This window comes from Rattus norvegicus, chromosome 4 (genome assembly GCF_036323735.1).
Source record: "Rattus norvegicus strain BN/NHsdMcwi chromosome 4, GRCr8, whole genome shotgun sequence".
NCBI lineage: Eukaryota > Metazoa > Chordata > Mammalia > Rodentia > Muridae > Rattus > Rattus norvegicus.
Genome location: NC_086022.1, coordinates 77576426 through 77599735, shown reverse-complemented (window position 1 = coordinate 77599735; position 23310 = coordinate 77576426). Strand labels below are relative to the sequence as shown.

The 23310-nt window shown below is 37.1% G+C and overlaps 1 protein-coding gene across 11 annotated transcripts in view; it reads right to left on the bottom strand.

Annotated features, from left to right (window-relative positions):
* Positions 1-23310, bottom strand: part of Cul1 (cullin 1) — an 82430-nt gene that overhangs the window by 34475 nt on the left and 24645 nt on the right. For all 11 annotated transcript variants that reach the window (XR_010065658.1, XR_010065657.1, XR_010065661.1 and 8 more), the window contains 5 exons: positions 11403-11577; positions 9243-9410; positions 5584-5634; positions 4983-5073; positions 4160-4323 (listed from right to left, as the gene is read on the bottom strand). Coding sequence is in view for 4 of the 11 variants with exons in the window: in NM_001108627.2 (NP_001102097.1) it covers positions 4160-4323; positions 4983-5073; positions 5584-5634; positions 9243-9410; positions 11403-11577 (649 nt within the window). In the remaining 7 variants the exon portion in view is untranslated. The remainder of the gene's footprint in view (positions 1-4159; positions 4324-4982; positions 5074-5583; positions 5635-9242; positions 9411-11402; positions 11578-23310) is intronic.

Genomic DNA, 23310 nt, shown 5'->3' with positions numbered 1-23310 from the left:
ATTTGAATAAGAAAAGACAAAAGTTGTATTTTACTCTCATATAGACTTTTTGGATTTAGTGTAATTGTAGATAAATCTGGAGAATTACTATTAGAATTGAATAAACATTCAACACCAAGAAAACTGACTAGGCAAAGCTTGGACCATCAAATATGATCATGGGTGGTTATTCAATCACAGAAAAGCAGCTAGAGCCACAACATACCCTCACACTTGGCAAAAAGCTAAACATGCAAAGTAAACTCAAGCACAGTAAACTATGTATTAATTATAAAGTCCATATCCTAAACAGAGAATGACTTCTAACAAACCAGTAAGTATATCCAAAAAGCTGGAATGAGGAACAGATAAGTTATAAAGAAACACAAAAAGTTTGAAGTTAGTAAATTTCTAGTAAAAAACTCAAAAAATCAAAATATGACCAAATAATTTATAGTACACTTGATAAATCAAATACTATCCACTAAAATATACCAAATCACTAATGTGTAAGTTCAAACAAAACAAGGTAGAACAAGCCCCCACACCCAAAACAGCCCACAGCAATACTCCTGTCCAGTAAGCAGAAGCAGACACTGAGCTATCATTCTAAGTGTTTTAAGTCAATCTGTTCTTAGAAGAACATATCATCCTGGTCAGGAAAACAAACCGTACTTCTTCTCAGAAGAGAGGGTGGAAGGCTTTGATGTCCTTGTGAATTCTCTATGGGGACTCTGACCATAGTGAGTTTACAGAACTTTCTTCAGGGGCCAAGTGGCAGAAAAGCAGCAGGTCCCTAGCTGGGAACTAATCTGTGACAGCAGGTATCTTTACCACTGCTGTCTTAAGTACTGATCATGAAACACCTGGACCATATTTAAATGACTAAGTACCCTAAAGTTCTTGAAAATGACCCTGATTAACTCCATTAGAAACAATTATTGACAAAACAAAGAAAAACAACAGAACTGAAAGGCTGGTTAAGAAAAATTAATAAGGGGCTGGGGATTTAGCTCAGCGGTAGAGCACTTGCCTAGCAAGCGCAAGGCCCTGGGTTCGGTACCCAGCTCCAAAAAAAAAAAAAAAAAAAAAAGAAAGAAGGAAAGAAAGAAAAGTTAGTAAGGTATTTTCTTTCTTTTTTTAATGTGAATGTTTTGACTACAAGTACAGGATATGCATGAAGTACACACAGAGACCAGAAGAGGATGCTGGATCTCTCAGAACTATGGTTACACATGGCTATGATCCATTATGTGGAAATCAAACCCAAGTCCTCTGCAAGAGCAATACCTACCCTTTTAACTGCTGAGCAATCTTTTTTCTTTTTCTTTTTTTTTTTTTTTCCGGAGCTGGGAACCGAACCCAGGGCCTTGTGCTTGCTAGGCAAGTGCTCTACCACTGAGCTAAATCCCCAACCCCCTGAGCAATCTTTTAAGCTCATATTTTATTTTTAAATAATAAAATAATTAGAAATTTAAAATATTCAAACATTTATTTTTTGTTTTTTCTAAGTCAGATTAGTCTCAATCACGAGATTAATTTTAAAGTGTAAATATGGCTTGTAACTTTTCAGCCATCAAAGGCATCTATGGATGGACCAACCATTAGTAACTGTTTACACTAAAATACACGTACCTGATGACAGCAAACTGAACAGAGACCTCTAGGGACTGTAATATCTAGCCCAAATTGGCTATTGAAAGCACGATATTTCCTGAAAGCTAATCTTTACCTCAAAATTATTCCTGGGATGTTGTATTACTTAACTTTTTTAATATCAATGTAACTTTTCCTCAAGTTATTGAAATTGTCAACTTTTTTCTGGCAGTCCTATGCCTGCCCAGGCACAAGCTGGAGACTCTGAGGTATGCATGTGTAAGGTCAAAGTCCTCCATTATGTTTGCTTTGCTACACTTTTCTATAGAGCCTTTAATATAGATATTCAACGCATACATAATTTCAAATCTCCTTTTACATTATTTTAAAAGTAACGTTCACTAAAATATTATTCTCCTTTCACAGGTGAAGAAACTAAGGAACATAACGGTTAAGGTCATTCTTTAATCTTGAAAACTGGTGACCCAGTTTGAGATACAAGGATATAAGATTACCTCTATACTGTTTGTTTTGTAGACCCTGAATTATGGGTTCCCTGAACAAGATGACAAGCTGTGTTTAGTAAGACTTCTAAGTGGGTCAGGACCAAACTTTTAATGCTTTTAGAGAATTTCCTGGAGTGTGAAGGAGAGGTTTGATTGCAAGCACCAACCCACCAGACACTGTTACTTTTGAAGTTGCCAAACTTCAAAAAACAGACTTCCTTGTTTAGAGTGTATATGCAGCACTATCCTAAAAGTTATTTTCCTCATGCTGAGGTACTACTACTACTACTCTTATCTGCATGGGCAGCAGACATCACCACAGATCATAAAGTCGTCTACAAAGAGCAGGCTGGCACCATAGAGGTGTGCAATGTTAGGGAAGATTCTACTTTAAAGATATAGCTTAAGAAAAAAAAATCATTACTGGGCTGGCAAAATGGCTCAGTAGTATTAAGGGTGCTTGCTGCTAAGCCTGATGACCTAAACTCGATCCCTGGTGCCTATATGGTAAAAAAAAAACAGTCTATGCATATGCTAACATGGCACACATACATTGTTCATGTACACACCCAGAGACACATTATATACACATTATATACACATGCATATACAAAATAAAGTGCAAAAAAAATTAAAACTGAGTCAGTAAGAGGCCTGTTTATAAAAACTACAGTCATACTACAAAACTAAATAATGAGCAATACCAGGATTCAAAACAGATTATGTCTCAAATACCCTTAAGGAGCTGGTTAGGTTTCAGTCACATACAAAAAACAAAGATCTACTACAAAGAACCACCACTATCCCACATATACTAGTTCTACTTCTGTTGAATTCTGAGATATCAGAAATGTGTAATTGAATTTTAATTTCAAACTTAGAAGGCCCACTTATATTCACTGTATTAGCTCACCATACGAAGATACACTGTGAACACCGCAAGCTAGGCATGGCTTTCTCTAAATATCAGAAGCAGAGGGGGTTGGGGATTTAGCTTAGCGGTAGAGCGCTTGCCTAGCAAGTGCAAGGCCCTGGGTTCGGTCCCCAGCTCCGAAAAAAAAAAAAAAGAAAAAAACAAATAAGTATCAGAAGCAGAGTGGTTGTGCTTATATTTTCTTTCTTTCTTTTTTTTTTTTTCTTTTCTTTTTTTTGGAGCTGGGGACCAAACCCAGGGCCTCTAGCAAGCGCTCTACCACTGAGCTAAATCCCCAACCCTATATTTTCTTTCTTTAAACACGGAAATGACTTGGCAGTCCATTTCCTGCCCAAGAGAGGGCAAAGTAGGTATTAGATTGGTATGACCTAGACTCTTAAAAATTTAGTACATACAGGTGAGAGGGTCATCAAACTGTAGTCTGCTGGGAAATCCTGCTGCACCTGTTTCCGGCTTATTTCTACATTTCCATGACTGCTTTTGTTTTTTAAAAGTACAGTTGAACAATGACAGAAGAGATCCTATATAGGCTGAGAAGCCTAAAGATTATTTACTGGCCAGTACTATATAGCAGAAAGCTTGTCAACTCCCGACATAGTCGTTCCTCAGACCCAATATCCAGAATCCCTGAATTTCCCAAAAAGAGAGCAAAGATAACTCCTATTAGAAGGTCATGGAAGCACCGTGTAGTAAAGAGCAAGTTAGAATACATGGCTCCACCTTGGATCTTCTCCTAAGTCAAATTTACATCCTCCCTCCTAATTTAATCTTGAAGGGCTAAACTATGACTCTTAGGGAATATTTTAGGAGAAAACCAGCAAAAACAAAAAAGTAGCAAATCTAGGAATACCTGTGTATTTTCTCACTGACATAAAATCCTGAGGTCCACGCTTCAAGGGGAGACGATACAAAAACATGGAAGGCATGCAGCTACTATCAGGCATCTCCTTGTATATGCAGGGAACACTCACTAATGAGTCTCAATTTATAAAAGTTCTTCAGAGAGTTCTAAGAGTGAAACCTGCTGACATGGTGTGACTGCAGTGCCAAGCCTGCCAAGTGAGGAACACTGCAATGCCAAGAACTCCCTGGAGGAGTGATGACTATTTAACTTATATCTACTTTATATTATGTTTAAGCTTACCTTTTTCATATATTCAGTAACTGGGTTCTGCTGTAAGAATTCAGTACTTTCTCTGGTATAAAATCTCTCTGTGTCAGCCAAAAATTGAGATTCAAAGGATTCTTTATACACTGTTAACGTAGGGCCCTTTGCAAATGCATCATCTTCATTCAGTCCCAATTCCACTAGAAATAAATAGGAGCTATATTTCAATTACCATATTTTTTGTTATATTTTACAGACAATACTTTAGTGTAGCAGTCAGTTTAAGTTACACTTAAAAGATCAATGTGAAATGGAGGGTTATAAGGTAACTATTATTTGCTAGTACTAAAGTATGCTTGTTTTAATAAAAGAAAAAATAAAAAGAATGAACTCCAAGATGTATAGCAGCAAATCATCCTTAACCTGTGCCAGGGATACTCCAATATTACAAGTTTAGTTAGAGAAAGTTTGCACTTCCAAAAGTGATATAAATATTGCTTGTAAACTTTCACAGAAATGCAAACCCACCCAAGCTTCAACAAAGCATCACTTAATCAGTATCTCAATCTCAAATTTTTCAAGCTGATATAGTTTCTGGTTATCATGTAGCTCAAAAGAACAATTATATATAAGTAATTCCTCATGAAAACAGAGAAGGAAATACAATTCAATTTTTCCACAAAATTTCCTTAAAGTACAAAGATTAAATATTTTTTATGATTTATAAAATTACTTAAAAGTACCTTAAAGATGAATTAACATTCCTGATAATTTCTAATAAATATTTTAAATTAATATTAGAGCACTATTATAATTGTCATGTGATACAAAAACTATTGAATAAAGGCAAATTATTTACCATAAGATTGTACAACTCCACTAATCAGTCTTGTATTGATGGTTTCGCCATTTCTTTCCTTCTCAATCAGTTTTAAAACAGCATTTGTTACCTTTAAGAACACACAAAAGGTATAAGGCAGATAATACAGCTCACAATGTATCTTATATATCCTTTAAACATTTTAAGTCACTAAATAATACAAGGTAATAAATATTTTAGGGGGATGAGTACATGCATGTCTATGCATGTGTATGCAAAGACTGAGGACAATTTCCAAACCTGTTTGCCAAGAGTAATTGACCGTGCCTTTAAGACAGTCGCCACTCAGTGCCATGGAGCTCATTCAGGAGGCAAGCCGGGACCTGGCCAGGAAGCACTAAGGATCTACTTGACCACACTTTTCCAGTGCTGGGTCACTAGTGGGCATCACTATACCTGCTTTCTTCCAATGGGTACAGGGGATCTACCCCATGTTCGCATGCTTGCATAGCAAGTGCTGTACAGACTAAGCCATATCCCCAGCCCAACAAATACTCTTGAGATAGTCAAAAAGCTTGAGAAGATAAAAATGGAAAGTTTTTTTTTTTAAGGAAACACAGACATATCCCATAGTAGATACCTGTTTATTCAATGGCCTGAACAAACAATCTCTCCATGTCACCAACGCAAGCTGGATGAAAAAGGGGAAAAGATGTATTGAATATCCCTGAAACTTGTCACTGACAACAATCTGAATTCTTAATAAATCTTTAGATATCACAATGAAATCAAAGCTGCTCTTAATCATTTTGTATAGATGTTTACCTTCTTACATTTAACAACAAGGTTCAGAAAATTCTAAGTTAAGGAGGACATTTGTATCAGCTTAAAAACCATCAATAGATTCAACCTATAAATGTATTCCCTGGATCCGACCAGTTTTGACCAGGAACACCTGATAAAAATAATTCTAGTCACTCCCACAGTTTCCTAACACAACAAGATATGTTTCAGAGATTATAAAAATCTTACTATCTTGATTGTGCATTTTAAATGCAGTTTCTTGTACACAAATCAAGACCTCCCGCTGTACTTTGTGTCTTCAGGTGACCGTGTGAAACATACATTTGTGTGTACATGGAAGATGCTCACATGAGCACATGAAGATGCAGAACAGGTGGATGGAGAGGAGGCGAGGACTTTACCTATCCTGCTCTATCACTCTCCACCTTATTAACTCTCTCGCCAAGAGACTGGCAGCAGCAAGCCCAAGCTCATGGGTTTTATGTAGGTACTAGGTATATGAATAAAATAGGTGTCTCCAATAAAATAAATGCCATAAAAATCAATATTTAATGCTTTTTCTGTGGAGGAGTCTGTTTTTTCCCTATGTAATCCCGGCTAGCCTCACTGAGATCTACCTGCCTCTGCATCCCAGAGCTGGGGTTAAAGGCATGCACTGCTAGCCCCAGCATTATTGGGACTCTTGCTTGGGGTGTGCAAAGGTACTGGAAGACTCAGCCTCACTGTCTAGGAGAAAAGCAACCTTTTTCTTCCCTGCTTCTTCAGCCTTCAAACAGGAGTAAGGCAGCAGTGAAAATATCAGGCTATGGTATTAGCTTCTAACAGAATCCCTACACTTTAAAAAATATTTTGTAGGGGTTGGGGATTTAGCTCAGTGGTAGAGTGCTAGCAAGCGCAAGGTCCTGGTCCCCAGCTCCGGAAAAAAAAAAAAAAAAAAAAAAAAGATTTTGTTCTAACTACTTTCTAAATTAGCAACCCCACCTTAGACAGACCTAGGCTGACTCTGGATGATTTGTCATTTCAAAGGAATAAAACCAAAGGGCAAAAGCAGTCAAAAGCTATAAAAGGCAAAACAAAAAAATCTCACAACAGGGTAACAGAAACAATTTTGCTGGTAGCACTTCAACATACAATGAAATCAGCTTATATCCTCTGGGTGATTTGGAAGCAAACCAACAACTTTCTCTAATTAAAGGGGGGGGTGGATTTAGAAAAGAGGGTTTTTTTTGTTTTTTGTTTTTAAAGGAAAAGCTTTATCATCTGTCTTGACCTTGAACCCACAAAGCAGTCACATTTGCTGGAGACTGGGCCATTAATAAAACCACAGATTCTAACTGTTAGACTGGGCTTTGATACAAGCTAGCAAATGAGCAGGGTCTTGAAGCAGCATACTTGAAACACAGATGGGAATACTATTTCTAGGCAAGGGTACTGACTGTCCTCTGTTAGAATTTATGGCTGCATACTGTATTTCAAACAGTGGCTACACTATTTGATAACTGAAAGTGTGGAGTTTGAAAATAGATTTTAAAAGTAATAAAAGTAGCTGACTCTTGTCTACTATTTACTTATTTATTTGAGCCAAGGTGTCATTATGTAGTGCTGGCTGGCCTGCACTTCTAAATGGTATAGGATGGCCTTGAACTCAGAGACACATCCCTGCCTGACTCCCTAGCACGGGGATTAAAGACTTGTGCCTCATGTCTTGCTCAATCTTAAGAAACAAAAGTCTATTGGTACTTTTTACTAAACTTGTTTAAGTGTTGAACCAAGCACATGGAAAGTAAAAAAGCAGGAATTTAGGAGCTGTGATGCCACTGTAGAGATTACACATGTAACATCAGGTCAAGCAGCTGCCAAAAGGAAATCCACCACGCTGAGTCCCACTTTGCAAATTCTGACACAAGTGAAGCACATCAACCATGATGGGAAGAGTTCAAAACATGTTCAATGGAATAAACATGTAATTTTGTCAGTTAAGATATATTAAAGAAAAGAAAAATATGAAAACTTCAAAAACACCTGTTAAAACCATATAACTAACTGGGCGAGATAGTACACGCCTTGGGATCTAGCACTTGGGAGTCAGAGACAGGTATCTCGGTTTGAGACTTCTCTACAAAGTGAAGTTCCAGAAACAGTGATATCTTGTTCCAAACAAAGAAAAGCCAAAATAAAAACCTATGTGACTATACAGTACTATGAAGTACAACTGGGGTACAGAAACTGAGCTCTTTAAGTGCTAAAAGTCCTGAACCCGGCCTTGTTTTCCTCTAATTCTGTAAAAGGGAAGCAACGAAATATTGCTATTTTGACACATTAGAAACTGACATTTTAATAAAACTGACCCCAAAAGGTTTTATTTTAATTTGATACACACACATGAGCAGACTAATGTTTTCAATTAATCCTCCCTCAACTTCTCGAGAACTGACTCTCTTTGACTATGCTTACCTGGAGAAGTATTTGTTTGCTTATTTATTTAGTGTGTGTGAGCACGAATGTATGTGTGCATGTATGGAGAACCCAGAGGACAACCTTTGCAGTTGTTCCTCAGGAGCCCCCCACCTATTGGCCTGTACTTGTCAGAATGCTATGCTGGCTGGCCCATGAGCTCAGGTGTCTGCTTGTGTCTGCCTTCCCAGCACTATGATTACAAACATCAATATCAGACTTGTTTTTAACACAGGTTCTGGGAGACAAAATTAGGGTCTTGTGGTTTACAAAGCAAATATTTTATTGACTGAGCTATCATCCCAACTCTGTGGATTTTTTTTAATATGTATTTATTTATTTACTTACTTGCTTATTTATTTAGACAGGGTCTCACTTAGCCCAGGTTGGCTAAGAATGTGTTATACAGCAGAGAATGACTCAAACTTAAGATTCTCTTGCCTCTACAACCCAAGTGCTGGGATTACAGGTATGTGCACCACCATCATACCTAACATATACAAAATAGCAGACTGAACCCAGGACTTCATATACACTAGGCAAGCACTGTGTTAACTGAGCTACCTCATTGGCTCATCTCTAAAGTCTCTAAGTCTAGAAGGAGGTCTAAGACTCTGAAGGTCTATCATGTTCCCAGGTGATACTGATAATACACATTTAGAAGTCATACTTTTGAGAAACCAGAAAGCAAAAAAAAACCCCCAAAACAAAACTTGAAGACTAACAAAAAAATTAATTCAAGGTCCCCTCTCAAATACAGAACTTCAGACCAAGAAAGTATATGAATGCCCAGTTAAGAGCTTAATCCTCAAATAAGGTAGGTAACTGATTTGCTAGCAACTGCCAACATCTAGGATTCTAGTGCTAAAACTCAAGCAGTTGTGTGCAAACATAATAATTGTTCAATTAATTAAAGGCACTTTAAAAGTAAACACAAACTATTTATTTAACTGTGTTTATTCTACAGCTTCAATTTCCCATCTCTCTACTTTCTTGTCACAACATATTTAAAGGTTATTTATTCCTAAAAGAAAATCTTACCGAATAGATTTCATATATTCCTTTTCGTCCTTCATCACATTCGCGACGAACCCAATGTCTATTGAGGTAGGCACAGATTCCATTCAGCACTTTGCTGGAGAATCGGTAATCTTCCCACTGCTGAGTGTAGAACTTCAGCACACTCTCATCCATTAAATCTTCTCCATCCTAAAAACAAGTTCACTAAGACTTTAATGTGACTAGTTTGCCGCATAATCAAGATAAAACTTACTGAAAAAGCTACTGCATCAAAATGTAGAAGTACATGCAGTTACAGATGGGTCAAATGCTGTGTACAAAAACATGCTGATGGAAATTCCCATAAGAACATTAAAAGTCTTTCATTATCAAATTAAACTTTTCATGGGTTGAATAGGTATATGCAGTCATAGAGTGTACCCTAAGCTTTCAAAATGGAAACGTGCTTTTTCTTTCTTTCATGCTTTTTCTTCAGTACTTATGACTAAACTTATGGTCAAATGCTGGGCAACTGCTCTCCTTTTAATGTAAGACAGGGTCTCAATAAGCTGTTCCGGCTGGCCTTAAACTCAATTGTGCAGCCCAAGACCTCATGTTTTCTGAGGCTGGCCTTACACTCACAATGCAGCTGAGGAGGACCTTGAACTTCTGTTAAGATTACAGGCCAGGGCTGGAATTCCAGGTGTGTACTTCTATGTCCTATGTTTTTTGGTTTTTTTTTTAGTTTTTAAGCAATTTCTTATTAAGGAATCTAGCTCAAAAGCCTTTCTGTCTGACATCATCCCAGCTTTTTACTTTAAATCAATCTATCCGATTAACAAATTATAATGAAAGTATATTCATTTTTTAAAAATACGAAATGTTTCACAAATTTGTAAGATTATAAAGCTATTCATATTAATTTTGGTATTTGTTGTATTTTTATATCTATAACAATATAACATTTCTTCTTTAACAAAACCTCAGAAAGAAAACTGGAAGTTATCCAAATTATTCTTATTTTAATCTCAGTTTTTATTTGAACAAAATTAACTTGAAAAAAATGCTTAGATATTAATGACATCTCCAAAGTGTGTCCTACCCTTTAAAAACACTACACTACTATTTTTTATAGGCACTATACTGAGTATAATAAAAAGTATACCTTCTTGTGCAGAGCCAAAGTCTAACAGACTTGGAGTTCTACAAGCTAGAACATTCAAGTGACCCAACCATCTATGTAACACCTGGTCACACCCAGACACAACCAAATGTTTTGTGTATTTAATAAAATGAATTTTAAAACAAACTGATCTATTTTAGATATAAAATACAAATATGTTGCTGATGGGAGACGCTACTAAAAACAGAACAGACTTGACTTTATTTACAAAGTGCTGTAAATTCAGAAGACAGAGTCTGTAGCACTACCCATCACCTTTAAGAACATCAAACAGATACATTAGTTACAACTATCAGTTAATTATAGTCTGTTAGAATGATGTGTTTCCACTTAGCCTGTAAAATAATTAAGAAAAAAACACTTTTGTAGCATACAGAAAATAATGTATAACATCTACTTAAACTTTAAAAGAATGAACTGTATACACATCAGAGATTCTGAGAACTTTCCCAGGTAGAAGTAGAAATACCTTTGCAGACTGAATATGCATCATGTACAACACCAGATGAGGAAGCTACCTGACCACCTGATGGCTGAGTGTAAGGCAACCCACTTCCTTTGTTACAGAGCAAACTACTAAAAGCCAAAGGCAGAAGCTAAGGTAAAAGATTCACCATTAGTGGTGGGTGGTGTACACCTTTAATCCCAACACTCGTTCGGTCCCCAGCTCCAGAAAAAAAAAAAAGAAAGAAAGAATCCCAACACTCAGGAGGCAGGCGGGTCTGAGTTAGAGGGCGGCCTGGTTTACAAATGAGTTCCAAGACAGCCAAGGCTACAGAGAAACCCTATTTTGAAAAAAAACAGGGAAAGGGTCACCTTTGCCTAAGCAATGGTTTGAGCTAATAAGCTGCTTAACTCAGAGGATATGGGTAGTTGCAGCAATGCCTACCCAGTGTAAGCATAATGTCAATCTAAAGCAGTAAATACGACAGAGATGGAAGTCACAACAAATAACTGCATTTAAGAAAAAATAAACAAAACAGACATTTTTATATGCTTATAGCATAGAGACATCTTACCTTAAGAAGATTTGTCAAGTAATTCTTCAAAAACTCCTTCAATCGCTTGTATAACTCCAAGCCGACAAACTGAGCTCCCCCAGGAGTCTGCCCCTTTTTTGACTTGGAAGGAGGGACTCCAGCACCCCGGGCTTGGTTGGACTGATGCACACTAGTACAGTAGTTATAAACATGACTTGGAGAAAGTTAAGGAAAGTAACACATACCATAGATGTAACAGTGATTTACATGAACTTATTTCCTTATGTTTATATAACAATAGATTCCCAATAAAACCAGAGTGGAAAAGGATGCCCATCGCACTACAGATAAAGTTAAAAGACAACAAGCCATTTATAAGGATGTCCACAGGCTTGAAAAGGCAGATTAACATTCTTGAAAGAGTGCCAAGAAAAACCCCAGATCTGTAAGATTGCCTAACATGACTGATTTTGTAGAAACATTCCTGAAAATTCCAACAGGTTAGAAAGGTTGCAAATGACAAGGAAAAAAGCAATTGCAATATTTGGTTTTGGAAAAACAAAAGCCAGTACTAATCAAAGTCAATGATACTTGGCAACAAATAACATATCCAGAAGCGCACACTATAAATACTGTAATAACTAAACCATTATTTTCAGATGACTCAAACAGACTTACCCAAAAATACAAAACAAAGTGCATGAACATGAATCTTGATACAATAGAGTCAAAGATGTATAAAACTAGACAACAGCATCAGGTCGACACACCACTGTGAAACAAAGGCATAGAAATTACAGAAACAGAAATGAAAGGCTGAACCAGCAGCCTCTACATATTAGCATGATAGAACTTGAGGATGGGGAGGACAAAGGCAGAGAGAGCACTGCTTCTGTGATAACCTTTATGACAACTACAACTGTCAGACAGGGAGAGCAATAAACAGGACACACAGTCACAAAACATATTATTCTACTGTACTTAAGGACATACTATATAAAGATACTTCAAAAATCAGAATCTTCAAAATTACTTAATAAACAATATTAAGGATTATTCAAAATATATCCCAAATGGATCAACAAAAATATATAAACTAAAAGAATAAAACAAAGAAGATGTAGGCATTACCACTTACCTGTTCTCAAGCTGGAGATGACCTTTCCAAACAAAGTCACCAATGTCTAAGCTGGAAATCTGAACATGTTAAAGTAAAGCTACCTTCAAGGAGAGTTACTATCTTCAGCAAATTAATTTGGGGTGAGTGTGTATATATATACACACATACTCATATATATATATATATACACATATATATGTATATGTATATGTGTATATATATATCTCCTAGATTAATACCTAGTACCTTAAAAAACATAATTTAAAATAATATGAGGTAAAAACTATAAAGAAACATGACAAAAGTACACTACAGACAGAAGGTCAAATAGCTAATAAAATACCCAACTGCAGTAATTCTTTATCAGAGTACTGCCTCTTAAAGCAACAGATCAGTAAATGTTTCAATGGTTCAGAGTTACAGATAACAGTGAGTATCTTCTGCTCATGATGCAGTGGTCCTGCATAACTGGAATCCCAGTACCACTTGGAAAGTAAGTTCATGGTCATCCACAGCAACAGCAGTTGAAGCTAGTGTGGAATATGAGAGACTGGGAAGAAATGAGAGGGAATGGGAGGAGATGGAAAAGAAAAATTTTCAAATAATCCAAGAAGAAGAAAAACATGAATGAAAAAATAAAGGTTAAAAAAATGGTCAAAAAAATCAACCTATTAATTATAATAAACAATCAATGAGCTACACTCTAGTCAAAGGCAGATATCAGAAATTCAAGATCACTTAGCTGGTGATACAAAACACAATCATGTCACAAATGCTCAAAGTATATGGCTAGAACAGACTGCCACATCAAACAATGAAATCTCAGATACTTACTATAAGAACTGTTCCATGATAACAAAAGCAACAAATAACTAAAAAGATCTAATTACAGCATCAAAATATATAAAACACTTGCAAAAACACTTATAAAAGTTGAAAGAAAACACTTACATGGTCATGTTAAGATTTAGTACCTCAGCAATTAGAACAAAGAAGAACATCAAATGAACCACAAATGATCTGACACTACAAACACTAACTCTCACTTAATGCTATGCAGTATGTTGGTAAAACTGGCTTTTGAGGTGATTCAACAAATAGTGCTCAGACAACTTAATAACCGCATACACAAAAATTAAGTTGGACTCTAACAGACAAAAATTAACTGAAATAACTTCAGCATTTGAGAGATGGAAGGAGTAAAATGGTCCGTTCTATGCCAGACTGGACTGCATAGTGGAACAGCTGAAGAGTCAGCTACATAAACCTGAGTTCTATCTCCAGCACCCAAATAAAAAGATGGGAGTGGTGGTGCTGTGTTGGGTAGGCAGGATCATCTCTGGGGCTGGGCAGCCAGCCACTCTAGTCAAATAATAGAATTTGACACAGGTTTAATTTCGAAAAATAAGGTGGACAAGTGACTGAGGGAAACAAATGACATCAACCTTTGACTTCCAAACACATGTGTATGTGTGCCTATGAATGTATGTGTATTTATGTACACACATATGTGTGCACACAGACTTATGTGTCTATATATACACATAAAGATATGTATTTAATAAAATAAATTGAACTTCAAAAAACAAACATAACTGAGGGACTGGAAATATGACCCAGTGGTTCAGAGTGCCTCTTGCTCTCCTAGAGGACCCTAGTTCCCAGAAGCTTACTCAGGTGGTTCACAACTCCCTATTAATTCCAGTTCCAAGGAATTCTGGACTCCCATAGGCACCTGAAATTGGCATATACTCACACAGATGCATACAATCATAAATAAAAATTTTAAATTAAAAAGCAAAATAAAACAAAACATAACTGGGACTTGGAGACAGCTCAGCCCTTACTTGTTTAAGAGCCACATTGCTGGTGCCTCTCAGAAGACTCAAGTTTGATTCCTAGCACCCATATGATGACTCACAGCCATCTGAAACTCCAGCTCCAGAGGATCAGACATGCTGCTCTGGCCTGTATGGGCTCTTGCATGCACATGGTACACATATACTCATTCAGGTTCATGCACATGCATATAAATAAAACAGTATTATTTTTAAATGACAACCCACATAGCCATAATCTGAGAAAGGACCCATAAATAATATAAAGAACTCTTAAAGCCCAATAACAAGAGGACAAATAATTCAATTGAATACAAGCAAAAAATGCTTAGAAGATATATTAATGATCAATAAACACAAGAAAAGATCCTTAATACTATTAACCTCCAGGGAAATGCAAATCAAACCATGAGCTACTACTTCACGTTCACTAAGATGGCTAAAATTAGAAACAAGATAAGGATTAGCCAGAATGAGAAGAAATAGGAGTTGGTATATTTTGCTAGTGGGTAAGCAACACACACACACACACACACACACACACACACACACACACACACACACACACACACAGAGCAGCATTATTCCTAATAGCCAAGCCTGAATCCAAAACAATCCGAATGCCCACCCATGGAAAGACAAAATGTGATATAGTCACATATACTATAATAAATTCTACTATAAAAACATTCAATGGAATGTAGATGCATGGTATAAAGTGGATGATATCTAATATACTAAATAGAAGAGAGCTAGTTACAAAATATTTTAAAACAAAAATAAAGTACAATGTGAACCAAAAAATAAAATACAATAAAGCAAAATACTTAGTAGTAGAAATAAAAAAAATCTAACTCAATAAATTGACGCTTTATTTTACAGACAATAGTTGGCTACAAAGTACTGTCAGCCACAATCCTTAACAAACCCACACAATGACTTCTTAAACACTGGGTTCTTTTCCAAGAACTCTTTCAGTTTCTTGGGCAATAAAGTTGACAGGAGCCTAAGCTGTGATCTATACTTTTCTCTCAGAGGTCTGATGGGGTTTCCTACTAGCAGTTGGTGGGAAATGCTGTGAGACAGTAGGTTATGTTACAGAACGAAGTTGGGTTCAGGCTCTGCAAACAACCGTACAACTCTCCCGACATCAGAGAAATGATTCATTTGCTATGGGTTCTTCAGGCTTATAGAAAAAAAGTCTTAACAGGATTCTATTGGTAGCCTCTTATAACATGTACTCCCTGAGGTGCCTGCTTTACGCCAGGTCTGGTGAAGGACAGCCACAGGAGACACTGCCTCCCAAAGTTCATCCCCAACTACCCATACTTCCCCATTACAAGAAAGAAGGAGGGGAGCAGTATGTTTTTTCTACATCCATCAGTGCTGAAGGAAGGGACTGGGCTGTGTCAAACAGCTTCTACTACAGTTTCACATATTACTCCTCATGTACACATATTTGGCAATTAACCCTTCTAACTATTACAAAACTTAAATCACTTCTATTTTCTAACAGAAAATCCAAATAAAGGAACAAAAGTAAAGAGAACTACTTTCCACCTACTTCTTTCCAAACTGTAATTTAAAGGTTGAAACCTGAACCATTTCTACTGACATCCACTTAAAAGAGTGCACTGGACGATGTATTAAAAACACTTGCTGTTTGGCCAGTAATAAAGCTCAGTGATAGAGGGTTCAATTCGTAGCACTATAAACCAAACCAAACCAGCTTTCTGCCTTTATCAACGAATGCTTATGAAAATGACAACAGAAAGACTCAGAATATCACTGGTATAATCAGACTAGGAAGTCATAAAACAGGTCTCTCTGCTTTACAATTACATCCATTTCTGAAGACAAATATCCCACCAAAGCAAATAACAACATCGCATGGCATATTTCAAAAGCAAAGTTTACCTGCAATTGACTGTGATAAACTGTAGAGTTCTTTCTTTAATTTTTAAAGGATTTATTTATTTTAATTTTCTGAGTATGTCTATGTACTTGAAGGTTTATATGACCATCAAGTCTCGGCCTCATTCTTATGGAAAACAGAACAGGGTATTTGGTCTCTAGAACTAGAGCTCCAGATGGTTGTGAGCCACCAGGTGGTACTGAGAATTCTCACAAGAGTGATCAGTGTCCAATGAGTATCATACCAAAACCCATTTTACAATGCTTAATCTGAATATATAGGCCATGCATTAAGTTTTAAAGAAAAGTAAATATACCATACTTATAATAATAAAGAACAAATAAATTGAACCACTTCATTAGCCACTTATATTGCAGTAATTTCTCTGGAGTATATCTTTATCAAATTATATAAAAAAATTTAAATGCATGTATGAAAACAAAGGAAGAGAACTGTTAAAACAAACAAACAAACAACCTCCAACCCTAGCATACAAGCAGAGCCACTTTGCACAGAGAACAGATGGAATGCTTGCAGAAGCATTTGTGCAAGTGGAATCTTTTTGGTGGTGCAGGGTTGAAGCCAGTGCTTTGGGAAGCTGAGTACAGACTCTACTACAGAGCTACACACCCTTACACATTTGATGACTAAATATATCAGGAAGCTGAAGCTGTTTTCTATTGTTTCTTATTATCAAAATATGAAGAGCCTTGAGCACATAATTTAGCTACTGTTTCTTTGAGGTAGAGTTAAAGGTTAATAAATAAGTTGATGGGCCATCATATATTGCTATCTCTTGAGAAATGAGTTTCTAAATTTCTCTCCAGCAAGATCACAGTAATCTTCCCATCTGCTCTGCAAGAGATCAGTCCACCTCTCTCCCTAGAATCCCTAACACTGGCTATAGACATTACTTTTCCACCTGATTACAGTTTCTAAAAATCTCACTATATATATTTCCTCATTTCTTATTTCCCCATGGTTACTAGCTACATTTCCTTATGTGAACTAGTTATTCCTTTAGGAGCCTTAATTTATGTTCAAAGCACTGAGATTGAACCCAAGACCTCACACATGCTAGGCAAGTGCCCTACCATTCACTGTGCTATATCCTCAGCTCCTTTGTATTTACTTCACAGATAAGGCCTCACTAAGGTGCCATGGCTGGCTTTGAACCTGCCTCTGTACAGAGTTCATGCAGAATTTAAATCTGTAAGAACCCTGCCTCAGCTTCCTGAGCAGCTAGAATTGGATATACCTGGTATAGATTTAGCTGAGTCATATTCTAAAAAGTGTGGACAACTATACTTATCAAAATGCTAGATCACATTTGAAAAAGATTGGAAAGCTTTCCTATGTTTAGGTTCATCTGCTGTAAGCCATACTAGCAAGTGAGCAAAGTCAGGTCGGTGCAAGACTCTTAAACATACAAGATGAAACATCCAAATATATTTGTTGGTTTAGATGGCTACTCCAAAACAGATGGAGATCATCAGCAATCTAGTTTGAAAACAATCTATGTGTTGTTTGATCTGCCTTTTTGTAATTCCTTTCTAGGAAGGGAAGCAGAAATCTGCATAGGCAGACAGAAATAAGAAGCTATCACTTGTCTCCTCCACACCCCAAGTGCCTATAGAAGAGAATGCAGAGGAAACTGCAGATCTGAGTAGCAACAGCAGCCAGAGGTGAGGAGGTAACTACCAAGTTCTGCAGCATTAAAGACTAGCCTGTGCTGCAGACACAAGATGTGAGCATACTCGGTGCGTCTCTGTGGTACAAACGGCCTGCTGAGTAAACAGCCAATGCTGAAACATGGAGGAGACCCTTACAAGATTGCTGGGAAAAAGAAAAGTCTTTAGAAAAACCGGCTGAGAAGACAATTTTCAGTTCACACCACCACTGAGATAAAAACAGAAAAGATATAGTTTTGAGAATTCATTCTCTAGGAAACAGAAAGGCGTCAGCACAGTGAGGCCTCAGTTAATGCTCGGTAAGCCCAACTGCCTTATTATGAAAACTTCTTCCCTGAGGACTGAACAAAGGCTAGGAAGTGGAAATAACAAAATCCTGGGCAAGAGGTCTCATTTCTCTACATCATTTAAAAAAAAGTGTAATCATTTTTTTTTCATGCTTGGGATCAAAATCAGAAGCTCCTGCACCTAGACAAGCAAGCACTCTACTGTTGAGGCCCACTCTACTTTAAGACTGCTAAGAATTCCCAGGCCAGTCTGAAACCTAAGAGTTGCTGTGCTGGTAGAAATAGCTAGACAGTCAAAATGTTCTTTTGATTCTTTTATTTTAATTACCTTTTGTACATGCAATATTAAGCAGACAATGAAATGTTCCTGAGGGTCTCATGAAAAAAGGCCCAAGTCCTGAGTGAGAAATCTTTCTTCTCTCTTACAAAGGTCTTTCTTGAAATGTGGATCTGTCACTCAAGTTTTGTTTCTTGGTTGTTCCACCTGACTGTAGCATTCAAAATGATTCTTTGCTAGGCTAACCTCTTTCTTCTGGAATGGAATGTGTACAATAGTACTTGTTCGAACTGAAGTAGCCAAGTACAGAGCACTTGCTCCTTCTGTGATGCATTTTATGGGTAAGCGCCTCTATGAGTCCAGTGCCTGCTCATGTTCCTTGTTGGAAAATAAATGTTGAATGCTTTTTAAATTCTTTACATTAGAATTTTTTAAAACTAAAATTTTCTTCAGCTTGGAATAGGGCATTATATGTAATAACCCTAAGAAGAGAACTCAAGATTTCATTACGGAATTGAAGTCAAAAGGAAAGCAATCTGTTATTTACTCACTACCTAGAAAAGACTTCATTGTTTTCTGCAAAAAGTACTTCATTGTGGCATATGTATGTATGTACATATGTACATCTGACTAAACTGTTTAGAAATACAAAAGAGACACTCAAGTTGAAAACAAGGGCTCAAGGCTAAAACTTTTCAGATATCAAAATAGGAATAAATTAAAGAATAAGAGCATTCAGTAATTTCTTAAGCGTAGAAAGTTTCTACTTCCTTATAGCCCTACAAAAGCAAAAATAATCTGCCAAAGACGGGAAAAAAACTATCTGATTTAGTGAAAATTACATACTAAGAAATGTTTGGCTGCTGAAATTTACACAAAAGCCCATCAACCTGAATTTGACCTGAGAACCTACTTAAGTGTATAGATGGAAAGAAGTACCTTCATGAAGTTCTCTGACTTCCACATGCATAAGGAAAGTACCCTTCTCCATATCAGGCACATGCACGTGCACATACACACACAAACTAAACAATCAACTATAATAATTTCCTAGGGCCAGGTACCTGCAATAACCTGTAAGAAGAATCCTAGCATTTGGTAGACTGAGGCAGGAGAATCATGTTTAAAGCTAGTCTGGGCTATTATGAGTCCATCTCAAAAAGCAAAGTATTTTAAAATTGAAACAAACAAGAAAAAAACAAAAAACAAAACAAAACAAACAAACAAACAAACAAAAAAAAAAACTAAATAGAAACTAAATAGGAAGTTTGCTTAGTTGCCAAAGTAATGCTGGTCTGCTTCTGTGAATAACTGAAAGCGTTACCACTAAAATCAACCTTTAGTTCTATTACAAGCAAGCCAGCCACAAGTCAGACATAGCAAGCAAAAGCCTGTGAGACACTATCCACTCATTTGACAAAAACTCAGTTTCCCTTAAAAGTACCGGACACATCTATTACTTAGCAATTTCTCTCACAGGTACCTACTCAAAAGAATGAGTGAACATATGGTCACTCAACAATTAGTACATGATGTTCATAACAGTGTATCTAACAGCAAATACAAGGAAATAACAAAAGACAACCATCCATCACTGATGAATGGATATGTACAATATAAAATGTTCATATAGCCTAGTCTTGAAAGAAATGAAGCTCTGATTAATGCTGAAGGATGACGCTTACAACCATTATGCTAAGTGAAAGACACCAGACACAAAGCCATATACTGTATAAATGTTTACAGGAAAGTCTAGAATAGACATATTCAAAGAAACTAGATAAGAAACTGCAGAAAAGGGGAATGGGGTATTGAGATTCATTCCTAATGAGAACAAGAAATCTTTTGGGGGTAATGAAAACATCCTAAGGGCACTGGAGAGTTAGCTCAGTAGTTAAACACTTTCTGTCATAGGACCTAGATTTAATTCCCAATACCCATAAGGCAGCTCATAGCTGACCATAATTCCAGCTCCAGGGTATCTAACACAATACATGCAAGTAAAACACCCTCATTCAGACAACTAAACAAAAACTAAATACATTCTAAATGCAGACACTGAGTTATAAAACTAAGTATACTGAAAATCACTGCATACTACTAAAATGAGCTAATTTTTAAATGTATGAATACTTTAATTAAGCTGTTACTACTCTCAAATTTTCTTTTAAAGATTGCATTATTTGTATGTATGTGACCAAGGTCAGAGGAAGGTGCTGGGGTTCCCTGGAACTGGATATATAAGCTGTTGTGAGCTGCCCAGATATACAAGCTGCTGTGAGCTGCCCAATATGTATGCTAGGAACTGAACTCAGGTTATCTGGAAGAGTAGAAAGTGCTCTAACCACTAAGCAAACTCTCTAGCCCCAAGCTTTAATTTTTTTTTGTTTTTGCTTTTTGTTTTCTGAGACAGGGTTTCTCTGTGTAACAGAGCCCTGGGTGTCCTAGACTCACTTTCTGGATCAGGTTTTCCATGAACTCAGAGAGATCCATCTGCTTCTACCTCTGTGCTGAGGTTAAAGGTGTGAACCATCACACCTGGTAGACCCTTATTCTAACTATCTTGTTTTAGTGGAGGTGATGGAGGGATGGCACATGCCCCAGCATGCCTGTAGAGGTCAGAGGGTAATCTGCAGGAATTCTTAACTTCCACCATGTAGGATCCAGGGACTTAACTCAGGTTGTGAGGCTTGGTAGCAAAGGCCTTTATTAACTGAGCTATCTTGTCAACCCAAAGATGTTTTTGCTTATAAGTTTCACTTATTTTTGGTTATATCTCTGTGTATGTGTGGGATTACCTGAGAAGGCCAGAGATATCCAATTCTTTGGAGCTTGTTACAGGTGGTTCTGTGCTACCTAACATGGGTACTGGAAATGGAACCCAGGTTCTCTGAAAGTAGTATGTGCTCTTAACTTTGAGCTATCTCTTCGGCCCCTACAGAATAAGTATTTAAGTATAAAAATACATGTATATTATGGATATATATTAGACATATATATATTAGACATTTATTTATAAGTTAAGTATTCTAAAATTAAAGTATTTGAAAATGTTACATAGCCTATTTTGGTAAGTACTGATATATACTAAAGTTTTAAACTCACATCCCAATTAAATGAGCAACTGGAAAGTTCTGGGATCAGTATCAATTTGCTCCATTAAGTTAGCTGAGCTTTATTTCTTCTTCCTCCTCCTCCTCCTCTTCTTTTTTTTTTCAGACGCTCGAAGGTAATTTAGGCTGGCCTGGACCTTGCTATGTTGAGGATGTCCTTGAACTCCTGATCACCCTGACTCTACCTTCTTAGTGCTAGTGGGATTACAGACCTAAGTCACCAAGCCTGACTGATAAACTCTAATTTATTTTTATGTTTGTATATAACTACAAATCAGGGGCTAGACAGATGGCTCGGTAGTGTAGAATGCTTGTAACTCCTGCAGAGGACCAGTGCTTTAGTTCCTAGCACTGCAACCATAATTCTAGTTCCAGGAGAACAGGTGCGCTCTTTAGGCCTCCTCAGTCATGAAGCATAGATGTGGTGCACAGTACATATATATAGGTAAAACACTCTTACACAGTAAATAAAAATAAATCGTAAAAAAAAGTTATAATAGGAACTATGCCTTTTAAAACCTTATAACATTTACATAGTCTTTCATATACATTTTGAACCAAACCCCAATACAATTGCTTTTTCTGATGGTTAGTCTGCATTGTGGATTGACCAGAGGGTCCTGGTTTACCTACAAGAAGTACCTGGGGGGCAGGGGGGGCTGAAAGAGGATTAGCTGAGGAGAAAGATCCACCTTGGATAAGCAGTAACAGCGCATGGGCAGCATAGCATCTTTAGACAGGAGAGGGAAGCAAGGAAGCACCAACACTCATTACTCTGCTTCCTGTGGGCACTGCTGCCAGCAGTGCCCACAGTAGAGCTGCTTCTGGGCTCAGGAGCGATCTGCTCCATTCAGTTAGCTGAACCTTATTTCATTTTTTTTTTTAAAGGTCAAGAAATTTAGGCTGGCCTTGACCTCGGTATGTTGAAGATGTCCTTGAACTCATCACCCTGACTCTACCTACACATCTTCCCTGCTGTAATGAACTATAAACACATATAAGCTCTTATTTCCTTAAGTTGTTTTGTCAGAGTAAACAGAAAAAGTTAACTACTATACTCTCTTAGAACTATGTAATGCAAATAGGACCATAATATTCAAGCTTTTGCTCTAGATGTGTCCTTCAGAACTAGTAAGCAGTTTTTGCCTGGTAAAAGACAAATAGAAAATATTTTAGGACTTTGTGGGCCAGACTGTTTGTGATACAACCACCCTATCCTCCTAGAACATGAAGGCAGCCACGATGAGCATTTAAACCCACTTAGGACAATACTGCCCACAGAACTTTCTACAATATATTTTACTATTTCGCCACTGAACACTCAGAAATACAGGTATTAATGCCAAGGACCTGAATTTTATATAGTTACTTCTCAGTGTTTACAGGTGTGGTAGTTTGAATGAGAATAGATATTATAGGCTCATATTTGTTCCACAGTTGGTAGGACTGTTTCCAATTAGAAGGTATGGTTTAGTCCCTGGGAATAATGGGTTTTGAGGTTACAAAAGCTCATACAATGTTCTCCCCATTAACCCCTCTGCCTCCAATATGTGGATAAAATGTGAGCTCTCAGATGCTGCTCCAGTACCATAACTGCCTGCCTGCTAGATGCCCCCCTTTGAAACTCTAAAAAAGCTCCCAACTAAATGTCTTCTTTTCTGAGTTGCCTTGGTCATGGTGTCTCATTGTAGCAATAGAACAATGCA